The following is a 12,646-nucleotide window of genomic DNA, read 5'->3' on the forward strand; positions in this document are numbered from 1 at the left end:
GCTTGATAAAAAAAAAAAAAAACTTGAGTTGTTTATGTTACTGTTACCAAAATATTATCAGTAAAAGCTTCGCCAGCAACATCAATTGCTGCCGCCAGAGTATCGGACTACACCATTCTACGTCCCGCCAACCTCGACCCCAATGACCATTTGTTAGACTTTCAGGATTTCATGAAGCTTATGACCATCAACAACGATGATGATCTTTGAGATGTTCGTGTGGGAGAAGGAGAACACGAAGGCTTTATCGTCATCGTCAAGTATCACTCCAAAGGATTTGTAACGAATGCTGCAGCAGCTTGATCTTGAAAGTTCATATGATGATTGCATCACCATGATTGCTGCCTTCGAATCTTAATTAATTATTTTTTCGTCTTACATTATTATTGAATATTCAATTCACTAGATATGTAGATAGTTATTTTAATTCTTAATTGGATGGTTATTTTGTTCGATTCAATTTAAGTATATACAATTAACAAATGCTAGATAGTCATTTCACTAAGTAGTCGGATAATTATATTAATAACTACGTAGATGGTTATTCGATTACCAGTGAAGGAACTTCTAATGCCAGAGAGGTAGAATGATTGATAAGAATGGAGTAACAGTTGGGAGAGAAGAGGATATTTGAATAAATTCTATTAGTAAATTAGGGTTGGGATGATTAATTTTTTGAAATAATTACGTAATTTTTTTCATGCAATAAGTCAAATTTAAAACTCATTATATTTCTCATTGTCTCTCTAATGGAGTCCACTAACTAAACACAAGTGCCTACTAATTTTTAATGTTGTCCATAATACGGGTTGCCTCAGTTTATCTATATTCGGGATTCATGTTTTTTTTTTTTCGTAACTAAACATAACACAAAGAAAAAGGACCTAAGAGAAAGAGTATTACTCCTCTCTAATAATAATGTCTAAATTATTTGGGGGCAGCAACCACTCTAGATACACCTGCTTGTTTAAAGCAGCAGTCTTAGCCATTAAATCAGCCGCTCTGTTTGTTGTGCGCTGGATGAACACTAAAGTAGCTGTCCAATTAAGTTGGAGCATCTCTTTGATTTTGTCAAGCAGATCAGAGTCATTCCTAATCATGCTAGTTGTGTCTCGCAAAACAAGAAGAAACGCATCAAGATTATCAGTTTCACATATGACCTCTTTGCACTTGCAATCCCAATCCATAACAAGCCCTCTCCAAATAGCATGAAACTCACAACAGAGAACACTAGAAAGATGTATACTAGCAGAACAACCTTTTATCCAAATTCTCATGCTGTCTTTAATAATACACCCAAAGCCAGCTAATTGCTCATTTTCGAAAACGCTTACATCGCAGTTCACTTTACAGACATGCATTAGAGGTGGTTCCCAGTTATATTGCAAAGAGGAAGGAATAATATGTTTTTGGGTGGTAACGACATTGGAGAAATCTCGAGCAGCATGTTTAACCAAGTGAACAATTTTCTACTTATTTCATGGATCATCTTGATGGAAGATGTCATTGTTCCTATCCCTCCAAATCCACCAAAAGGCCGTTGCAAAGAGGAACTCATTTTTGTTGAGGTTAGAACGAATTCAAGATACAAAATCCAAACTAGAGTCCATAGCGGTCATTCCCAAGTTTAAGCTAATCCAAATCTGACGAGCTTTTTGGCAAGTCCTAAAGTAATGGTTAATATCCTATAGAGCAAGATAACTTCTCTGACAAAAATCAGAAGTAGTAAGACCTCTTTGAAACCAGTAACTAGCTGTGAAAATTTCTTTGTTGAGGTAAAGCCAGAGCAGACACTTTATCTTTTTCGGTATTCTCAAGCGCCAAAGCCAAAGCCAATTTTCATTATCATTCCAGCCAAATTTCTTCTTCAATAGCCATTCATACCCGCTTCTAGTCGAGTAGGTGAGAGTATCTGAGTTTGTCCAAAACCAACTTGTTTTATCTCCTACCTGTTTGATAGGATCAAAGAGCATCAAATCAAGTTTAACTTCTTCCGAAATCATTGTGCAAAGAATATCTCACCGCCAATGTTCATGGTGCCAAACATCTTCTAACTTCAAGTGAGAATCAGAAATGTGCACAAAAGGAACTGTTCCAGGGCTTACCTAAAACCGGATGATTGTGTTTGAATGAAAGGCCCAAACGTTGAAGGAGGGTGGTCTCCGAGCTGTTACTGCCTGGGAGCCACCGTTCGAGTTGTATGTTTTGAGGAATGGGGGGTGGCACCTGTAAAGACACTCCGATGCATAAGTCAGCAAGGGGTTAAGCAGGTTTAAAATGTATTGGAACTTGAATATACATGAGGGGTGTCAGTGTATTTATAGGTGAGGAGCTAATAACCACCGTTGGAGTAGTTCCACTAATAATGGTAGATAACCGTCCCCTTTTTCTAGGGGTTGTTATGATCTCTTTTCTAGAAATGGGTGAGAGATATTATGGGAAGTTATAACTCCTTCAAGAGAAGTTATTACTTTGTAGCATTATGTCCGACCTCTTAGAAGGTCAGTTACTCAGTAGCTGTCTTCTGGGCTTTCTCTGCTTTGGGTTTGATTTATATTTTGGGCCAGAGTATGAATAAAAACCGAAGGAGTTAGCGTTCCACATGATCGCCAAACATGATACCAAAATGATTGAGACATCCTGCCTGTACACCAATCCATAAGTTATATTTCTTCCACGAATTAAAAGAAAATGTCCTAATGCAGTGAACTACAACACAGTTTAAATAAACCAATTTTACATTATTAGTTTTCAGTAATATAATGGACGGAAACTAAATTTATAAAATAAATGGTATTAAATATATAAAGAATTTATTAATTGATAATTATTATGAAAGGTTACTAGTGGCAGATCAAGCAGAATGCATGATCTTTTTCAGCACAAGGTCTCTAGCTCTATTAATGGTCATGAAACATAAATACAAATGCTCCTCCAATTCATCCAATTGATCACTAAAATTACATTGGTTCTGCTTTAGCAGGCGTACCACTTCTCCATCAGCTTGAATTTTATCCTCTTTCCTCTCAAGCCAAAACTTCACTGTTGTCCTCATGTACTCCAGCTCATCATTGAGCCGAGCCACAAGCCGACCTGTGGTCTCCAAGTCCTTGTTCACAATGTAAGTTCCTTTTGCGGCTGCATCAAGTTGAGCCATGACCTTCTTCAGCTTGCTTTCTGAAGCCACTTTTACCAAGTCCATTGTTCCTATCAAACTAGGTGTAGCCACAAGCAAAACAAGTCCATGAGTAATAACAATCACCATGAATGAAGCCGTTATAGCCACCAGAAGACAAGCGGAGCCGCCTTTTAGCCTAGCCATCATTTGCAGATTGGCTCTGACTTTGTCACGGCTCGACTCAAGCCGTTTTGACAATTCGGAGCATTGGCATTGGGCCGCCCGAACCAAACACGAAGATGGGCTTGATTGGGCAAACGGGTTTAGTGAGTTGGAGAATTCGGTTAATTGAGCCATTATTAATGATAAAGTAGTTGTATTATGATCTTGATTATTTGCAACACATTGAAGAATGGTCTTAAGTGATTGATACTTAACCCGCACACGATCAATGTCTTTCAATAAATGGCTGCAAAGTAGGGAGGCGTTGGAAGTATGGGCAAAGTAGTCCGACAAAAGAGCATGGATAGTGGGCCTACTTTGGACTTTGTTTAAGGCCCATGTAACAGTGGGCTGATCAGGATCCAAGAGGTGCTCGGCAAATAGACGGTAAGAGGGGAGACGGGCCGAAGTCGAAGAGGAGTTTTGGGCTTTGGGATATGCAAGGACACGTGTCCAAAACTCTATGTATGATTCCGTACGGAATGCATTAGCATATTCCTCACGCACATCCACAGAAGCTTCATGGTTTGGAGAACTTGGCTTACACACTGCCACAATCCATTGCCACTAACATATTTAGAATTTGAATACAGAATTATTTGGGTGCTTGTTAAAGCAAAAATTCTTCAGAACAATGATGTGCTTTAAACACTTGATATAAAATAAGACCAAGGAGAATAAAATGGTATAGAAAAGGATCAGAATTCAGAAATAGTTGTGGTTCATTCCTACATGTAAATATTAGGCTAATTTTTTTAGTAATGAAAAAAAATGATGTATAACCCAGTAGCATAGTTAATTGATATGTTTTTTTTATATGAATTTTATTTTTTTTTTTAAATAAATAAATAAGATTCACAAATTTTTCAAAATTGAAGATCAAATTTTTATAGTATACAAATTAAAAGGTCCAATTTGTAATGAAATAAAATTTTGTTCGATGTAAAATAAATTGGAGGATCTGATTTACATGTTTTTAAATATTTTTAATGTTAAAACACAAATCTAACTCTTAAATTTGTATATTTAAAAATTTTAAAATAAAAAAAAATCAAATCTAACTCTCAAATTTGTAAATTAGAAGAAAAAAAAATCAATGGTATCCATACAAAAAAAATACCAAATATCCACATTATTAAAAGATATCAGCTGCACTTCAACACATAAAAAATAAAAAGCGTAAATATTATAGTCTTTAATTTCATATGCTTTATCAATTTTTAGGTCATTATATTAAAATGGGAAGTGCTAGATAAATAATGACCATCTTGAACAATATGAACAACTACCAATCAAATAAAAATACACTATATTCTAATTTAATGCTACTAATTAAATTTAAAATTAAGTAGTCCCAAGTTAACTTGGAAGCTAGTTTGAAGAAATTCAAGTTATCAATTCATCTAGTATTTATAAAAATGACGTTCTATTAATATATACTGATGAAACAATATACAAGTCTACGAAAAAAGGAGAAACAATGAATAGCAAACTGGAATAAGGTATGGAAGCTAGGATGGGAGAACATGATGATTACCAGAACATGAAAACAATTTTTTGATCCGTCGAATCAATTTATTCTTCATTCCTTAGTTGTTGCTAAATAGGTTTTGAAACTTCGAACCCTTGGAAATGCAATTAGATTGCTATGTTAGTGAAGGAAGATTTGATACTGAATTCTTGATATATTATACATATGCAAATGAATTCAAGGAGAGATATCCTTATAAGTAAGGATAGTTGTTTTTTATGTGCTTGCAAGAAAGAACTTTTGCAATGATTTAACATCTTGTAGTGTAAGTGAAGGTGGTAGGGTGTTGATTTGGAAGGAAGTTGTAGAATTATCTTCAAACTAAAGAATAAAGTGATGTGCCTAAAATCAGAATCTAAATGGATAGGTGAAATTGATCTGACGTACAACGCATATCATCATCAATCCAATTCCCTTTGAGTTCTTCTAAGATTTCACGATTTCACAATTTTTTATGTGCTATTAGCAAGATATAATTATCTGTCAAAGCTGTTAATAATATTAGAGACAAATTAAGATAAAATAGATGTAATTGTACATTCTGAAGCACCACTAAACCTTGGATGCATGCATGCAAGGGCAGGGAACCTATTGACATTGGTCAATTCGGATAAATGTTATAAAACTTTATATTGCACTAGTTTGTCCCGCAAGTATATGCAGTTGCTGCTAGCTATTTCTCCATTACAAAAGTTAAACCCAAAACTTGATGACTTGGTTATCACCGTCCAATCTGTGAACAAGGGAGCTCCAAAGGACCCCAAATTAGCAGCCTAATACAAAAATGAAGCCTGACAACCAAGCATGAAGTAACATGTGTTGAAATTAAGATTGGTTGTCTACTTGTCTCAGTTTGGATTTAATAGGGATTTAGATATATCGTTTAAGAATAATAAGGACCTAGTTGTCCCAACAAACATTGAATCGGACAAAGGGTAATATATCACATTTTGAATGGTTCAGCAACACGTAGAATAATGTCTCGTTAATAAAACTTGATAGAAGAACATGATTCTTTGGTGGAAGTTATAATTAGATTTTTTTTTTAATTGTGAGAAACAAGTGATCCTTTCATGAAATGGACAGAAATCATAGTAGAATTTTTATTTTTATTTTTTGGACATTATATTATATAGGTATATGTTGAGTTTGGAAAATCAATAATTGATTAAAAGTGATGAAAAAAAAATTATTATCTAGTTATCAATTGTTTGTGTAATATATTTAGTTTAGTGTGTAAGAAAATAAATTAAACAACTTGGCCCAAGAAATAAATCATCAAGCCCACACTAACACAAACCTTGGTCCACTATAAGCAAACCAAATATTATGATAGGCCTCTAAACAAAATAAGAGAAAAGAAATCAAAGATGACCCAAACTCTTTCTAGCTCTATTCAGTCACAAACACCCACACTCTAAGAAACTTTAATTTCAAATTCAATTCATTTTAATCTCACTTAACTTCTATCAAAAGCCAAAACTCTCCTCTCTCTTTTCTCTCTCTTTTGGTCACGTCACTCAACGAAAAAGAAAGAAGAAAATGAAAATTGCAAAAATTAGGGCATAAAAAAAGACAAAAAAAATGTTTCTAAATCTAAGCAAAGAAGAAGGGCTACAACCAAGAAGCTACTCTCTTTTGATATGATAATGTCAAAAGGATTTTTTTTCCTTTTATGCTTCAGGAAGGTACCGTGAAGGCGTGAAGAAATCTACCAAGTCTCAAACTCAAATCAAGCTACCATGGAGACAGTGGAGTCAAACATGGTCAGAAGCTCATCAACGCTCAGAAACAAAAGTTGGGGCCAAAATCAAGATCAACGGATGAGATCAATGGAGCTTAAAAAAAAAGATGAGAGAGAAGGTAAGTTGCATGTCTCAAATTCGGACTTCTCTCTCTCTCCTCTGACTAAGCCGCTGCAAGCTCTGAAGATTGGAGAAGAAGACAGCATTGGGTTGAACTTAATTCAACCTTGGAAGCTTCACTATTCTATGATAAGGGTGAATGGCCAAGGGTTGAAGAAAAGAGAGAAAAACAGAGTACTGAGTTCAGTTTTCATAGCTACCTAAATTGTTATGAGTTCTTCTCCTTCATGGTTTACATGTTGCATTTCTTTTTCTCAGTTTAGTCTGTTTAAGTCTCATTGAAAAAGGTAAACATGGTGAGATTTGTAAGAAAAAGTCAATGAGAGCTAAAAGGCAGCGAGTTAAAACTTAGAGAAAAAGTCACAAGATGTCTCAGATGTTCTTTGTACATCTTTCTATTTTGTGTCATGATCCTGTGAGAATTTTTTTGCAAGTTGGGTTAGCACTTGGATAATGTTGAAAGCTAGGTTGAGTCCTAGTCAAATTCAGATTGAGTTAGAATTTGGATTTGTCCATATAGGATTTGGTAGATCTTAGGAAATAATTGGTGTTTGTAATCTTGTAAAAAGATAGTGAAATTTCATCATAATTGTGATGGAGACTGGATGTAGGCTACATTGAACTTAGTAGCTGAAACAGGATATATCTGGGTGTCACTCTTTTTTCTCTACTCTACTTCTGTTTTAGGAGACAAAAGTAAAAATATCTCCTAAGTTCTGTTAATAATACAAATGATATATTCAGAAGTAAAGGAGGTCAAAATTCAACTCCATCTTTTCTTAGCCACTGATAACCATCAATATATATTTGCAAAATCCATAAAAAGCACGAGATGATATTTTACCTTGTTTTTTAAGACATTATATTATTTTGTTGACTAAATTCATAGAAAGTCTGAGATATGATATCCAAATAAATTATGTAGCGGGTCAAGGAAATTACAAACTAAACTAAGTTATAATTAAGGAATTAAACCCCTTTTTAGTTGTTATATTTTTAATTTACACAGTTTGCACTTTATTAATTAAAAATTAAAATTTGACTCTTAAATTTTAGTTCTATTAAACACATCAACTCTTATGCGAAAATTTTGAAAAAGACATAATGAATTTTGCTAATATATCATGTTAGACTTTTAAATTAGACTGCACTTTGCTGAAGTGGATAGTAATGATTTGTTTGAGATAACTAAACTCCTGTCTAATAGTCAAAATCCACAGTCGAAATTGGACCTGATATTGGGAGTTTCCATAGCATAGGTTGTGGTTGTAGCCCGTCAGCGGGACGCCTTTTAAGTTAAGCTAGGAAAAAAGGAAATGACAAAGGGTCTTTTTCGTCTTTATAATGTATAGAATTTAGTTAGGATTAGATTTTTTAAGCATCGAAGGCGGGACTCTTTTCCTAGATAGGGATGGTCTAATTCAAATCATGCCAAGAGAGGTTTAATCTTCTCCCGTATCTATATAACATTTGAATTTCTAACTTTACGGGAAAATGAAATGCGCAACTCAAAGGGCATTTAACCCCTCCTCCATATGTATTTTCAAAAGTCCAAAAACAACCCTCACTTCCCACACAAAATTACTAGAAATCCTAACTAGTTGGTACATTTTCCTCCAAAATGAACTAACAAAATTACGAAGTAAAGCGTTATTGGCAACATTGTAAGGGGTCAACAGAACTATACTAATGGAGGTTCAAAGACAAAAGTGAATTGGTGTGGTCCTCTTTTCTCAAACTTTATTTTTTCATTTTTAAATTCGGCATGATTCTAAATTTATCGTATTATGATAGTTTTGATTATGTAAATTAGTCTTATAATATATAATTGGTAGTAGTAAAAATTAGTTTTTTAATTTTTTCAAAATTATCCATAAATTTTGTTGTCTTTTTCTCTCTAGCACGTCATTAAGTAGTTGAAGATTGACCTATATCACTCATGATTTGCTTCTTATCTTAGGATTAACTGTTTCTATTAGGTTACGTAATGAGATCCATTCAAATGGCAACGTTGTTTTGATGATTAGGCAGAAATTTAAAATTAAGTACAGTCTAATTTAAAAAACTAATGTAATATGTCCATAAAATTTGTCAAATTTTGTCACAGACATTCACAATGGTCGATGTATATAACAGAGCTGAAGTTTTGGAAAAAATTTGTCATTTTTTAATATTTGTATAAATATATACAAATATAAAGTAGCTCTCTAGCTGATTTTGGTAAACAGATTATTTAAAAGAAAATCAAAGGACAATAATGTAAAAGCGCTCATGTTACCGTTGAAACTCCATTGCTTCAAAACACCGCTTTCTTAAAACCCTTCTTTCAGGTTTCACGAGTTCATCCAATCCCAACAATAACCACAGAATCGCGCAAGACAGAAAAGAAAAGACGAAATTCAAGAATCAGAGTCCTCTTTTTGACTATCAAATTTGTAAGTTTTCATCTTCTACCTACTTTTATGGCTATCTGCAAAAGGGGTTTCCTCTCAACTTAAGGGGCGTAAGCAGACGCAGAAAGCGTTTGGGATTCAAGATCTGGTGGCGCTAGGTCAAGGATTTTAGTTCTGTCTGTAGCAATAATGATAAAATGAGGGATTTTCACTGTTTTATTTTAAATTGTACCATGGATAATGGATTGATACCAATGTCCAATTCTCTTGCTCTGATAGGGTTTCTCCTTTCCTGTATTCTCCTCAAGCAACTTAAGGGCACTGATTTATTTTGCATTTCCAGTTTTAATACTTAAAAAGATTTCATCTGTGGTGTCAAATGATGGTTTGGTGTAGAAATGCATTATCTAAGATGCTTAACCCCTCATCGACATATATATGCAGGAACTTTGATTGAAGATTGTTTAGAGTAACATAGATGGCAGCAAGAATTGAGCGATTGGTTCAAGACCGGAACCTCAACGGTACTGTTATTGTTCCACTGGTTTCCAGAATGTTGCATTACAATCTCTATTGGTGTTTAACGTTTGTAGGCTAATCCTTGATGGTGGCATGCAGGTGCAGGAGCAGGAGCAGTTTCCGGAAAGGCCAAGAAATTTGGGGCTGGTGGTGGAAGAAAACCACTTGGTGATCTATCCAATGCAGGAAAGCCCATTAATCAGGCTGGTGGAAAGAAAGCCCTGGATGTCTCTTTTAATCGGCATTTGAAACAGATTAATGCTTCTGAGAAATCTCTCACCGCTAGAAGGAAGGCCCTTTCTGACATTTCAAACTCAGTGGTTGAGCCGCATGTTCGGGAGATAAGGGGTAAACACAGCCTGAAGCCACTGAGAGAAGAACCTCTTGACCATAATGCCATTGCTGAAGAACGAATGTTGCACAATCATAAGGAGTGTATCAAATCCAAGTCTGGAGCAATGGATGTGCATCATTTTTTGAAGATGGTTGGACTTGAGCACGGTAATTGTTATATATGTATTCTCTTACTGTGCATTACTGGCTGTAACTTGGTTTATTTATTCTTTGATTTCATAATTTTATCAGATTCAGATGATGATTTGACAGTTTCCACTGAACTGCATAAAATGAAGGTTTGATTTTGAAGCCTCATAATTTTTTCCCCTCTACCATATCATGTTTCTCGCTAACTATATATATATATTACCACCATTGCAGTCTGAAAGCGCTCGTATAGAACTAGAGGAGGTGCCTGAGGTGTTCCCTGGGCTTGACTGTGTCTCTGCTCATCCTGGCTCTCCAGAACATTGCAATACTCCAAAATTGTCAAGTTGCAGCACAATGTGGGATGAATTTGAAGTCGATTTCAAGTTAATAGAGTCACCTAAGCTGAAGCAATAGGTGTTCCTTTTCTGAGAAGACCTTAACTTTTGTTAAAAGTCTTGTTTGTTAAGAATTTGATATGTTTTCTTTCTTTTTGTCTTGTTATTTCAATGGCACTAACTAGTGACTATTGATTTTCATTCCTGAGAGAATGATGCTGTGTATCATCCAAGTCTTATTACAAAATTCTCAAGGCAAACCAGAACTAAGTTTTTACTCCATAATGAGTCCATATGATTATATCTTTCCAGTTTTTTCTATCATTCATTATATTCGGGGTGAAAAGTGACAATTAGGTTTTTGAAGTTTTCGATTAATTATTGTGACGTGTCTATTTATGAAAGATTGTCAGATAACAATTTTTGGAATAAAACTTTACCTGTTTTGATAGGATTAGTAATAAATAGAGAGTAGTTAATAAATGTTATACAAAATGAAAACTCGAGATAATAAATGTTTGATTATCCAAAATTTCATTATTTTCGTGCTCGTGGAAGACTTAGTGAGCCAACAAAGACGACGAGAGATAGCATATAAAAATAGGGTTAAGTATGATTTTGGTCCTTAAAGTATAAGTCGAAAATTTTATTCGTCACCAACTTTTTTTTGCATATCAAAATCCTCCCTAAGGCTATGTTTGTTTGAAGAGAAAATTGAAGGAAAGAAAAGGGAGGAAAGAAAAGAAGAAGGAAAATGATTATTTTCCATTATTTGGTTGTGAAGAGAAATTGGAGAAGAAAAAAAAGGAATGAAAAAAAAATTGGTGGGTGGGGACCCACCAATTTTTTTTCTCTCCAATGTTGGAAAGAAAAGGGAGAAAAAACTTATTTTCTCTCACCACTTCCAATATTACTTTTTTGCTTTTTTCAATATATTTTATAATACAAGAGTAAAATTGTCTTTTTATAACGTTTCTTTTCTTCTTATTTCCTTTCATCCAAACACATCTCAAAAAAAATAAAAATCCACTCCATTTTTTTCTTTCCTTTCTATTTCTTTCATTTCTATTTCTTTCCTTCAAACCAAACATAGTCTAAAGTTCAACTTGATTTTAAAATCACTTTTCGAACAATTATATTCCTATGGTCTTTAAGGGTCGTTTGGTAAGTTTCAAAAGCTACTTTTTAAGTTTCAAAACTAAATTGTAGCTTTTTAAGAAGCTATTTAAGTACTTATAGAAAAGTTAAAAAAATGACTTCTTTCATAATAAAAAGTTTTTTTTGTCATATTTCTTTTTAAAATAAGTACTTTTAAAACTAAAAAAAAAAACACAAAATAACTTATTCATATAAGTTACTTTTAATATAAGTATTTATTATTTAAACTATTTCTTCAAAAGTAACTTAATTAAGTTATTTATCCAACCTGAGCCTAAGAATTTGGCGGTTATTAGTGACTTAGTGTACTTGGAATTGTGAAAATGACACAGATTATTAAATTGAAACAAATTTAAAAATGATTACAACAGCCCTGGATATCGTGATGAGAATAAATAATCACATAGAATAACAATAGTATTGTGTGGGAAATTTAAAATCAAGATTATTGAATTGATCTGAAACTAGAAATTAAAGAGCATGTTTGGCAGGGAACATTGATAGCTTTGACTTCCTTCTCGGAAGGGAAATTGGTGAATAAACTGAAATCAGCGGCATTATTGAGCCCAGTAGCCTATTTGAGTCATATGACCTCTGAACTATTAAATGTTGCAGATAGGTTATTTCTTGATCAGGTAACTTAATATTCATAGACCATAACAATTAATTCATTCTCAATACTCATCAACATACATCTCCCTTATTTATCTTTTATTTACTATCATAAAAAATTGTTTCTTCTTTTGTTTTATTAATTTATTCAAATAAACACTATAGCTAAATGCATTAATTTACAGATATATACTAAATTTTATTTATAGTAATATGTACCATAATTTTTTTTATAAAAAAATTATTAGAATTTATTATTTTTAGCCATTACTTAATCATTAATTCAACTTTTTTTTAATTTTTTTAGTCTAATAATTTAATAATATATTTTATTCTATATTTTTAAATATTAATAATTAATTAATAACTAAAAAATAATAAATTTTGATAATCCTCTAATATTTCTC

General features: G+C 33.4%; 2 protein-coding genes across 3 annotated transcripts; one reads left to right on the forward strand and one right to left on the reverse strand.

Moving 5' to 3' along the window:
- Positions 2,808–5,260, reverse strand: LOC107616091 (UPF0496 protein At3g49070). Its single transcript, XM_016318091.2, has 2 exons — positions 4,878–5,260; positions 2,808–3,888 (listed from the first exon to the last, which is right to left on the reverse strand). The coding sequence occupies exons 1-2, from the start codon at positions 4,924–4,926 to the stop codon at positions 2,855–2,857; spliced, it is 1,083 nt and encodes a 360-aa protein (XP_016173577.1). The 5' UTR covers positions 4,927–5,260; the 3' UTR covers positions 2,808–2,854.
- Positions 8,988–10,768, forward strand: LOC107619567. 2 transcript variants are annotated; one of them, XM_016321857.2, is made up of 5 exons: positions 8,988–9,171; positions 9,574–9,653; positions 9,748–10,149; positions 10,234–10,280; positions 10,366–10,768. In XM_016321857.2, the coding sequence occupies exons 2-5, from the start codon at positions 9,608–9,610 to the stop codon at positions 10,546–10,548; spliced, it is 678 nt and encodes a 225-aa protein (XP_016177343.1). In that variant the 5' UTR covers positions 8,988–9,171; positions 9,574–9,607; the 3' UTR covers positions 10,549–10,768. The 2 variants fall into 2 exon arrangements, with proteins under 2 accessions (XP_016177343.1, XP_016177344.1); XM_016321858.2 differs by having other exon boundaries at positions 9,014–9,171; positions 9,754–10,149.

This window comes from Arachis ipaensis, chromosome B09 (assembly GCF_000816755.2).
Source record: "Arachis ipaensis cultivar K30076 chromosome B09, Araip1.1, whole genome shotgun sequence".
Classification (NCBI taxonomy): domain Eukaryota; kingdom Viridiplantae; phylum Streptophyta; class Magnoliopsida; order Fabales; family Fabaceae; genus Arachis; species Arachis ipaensis.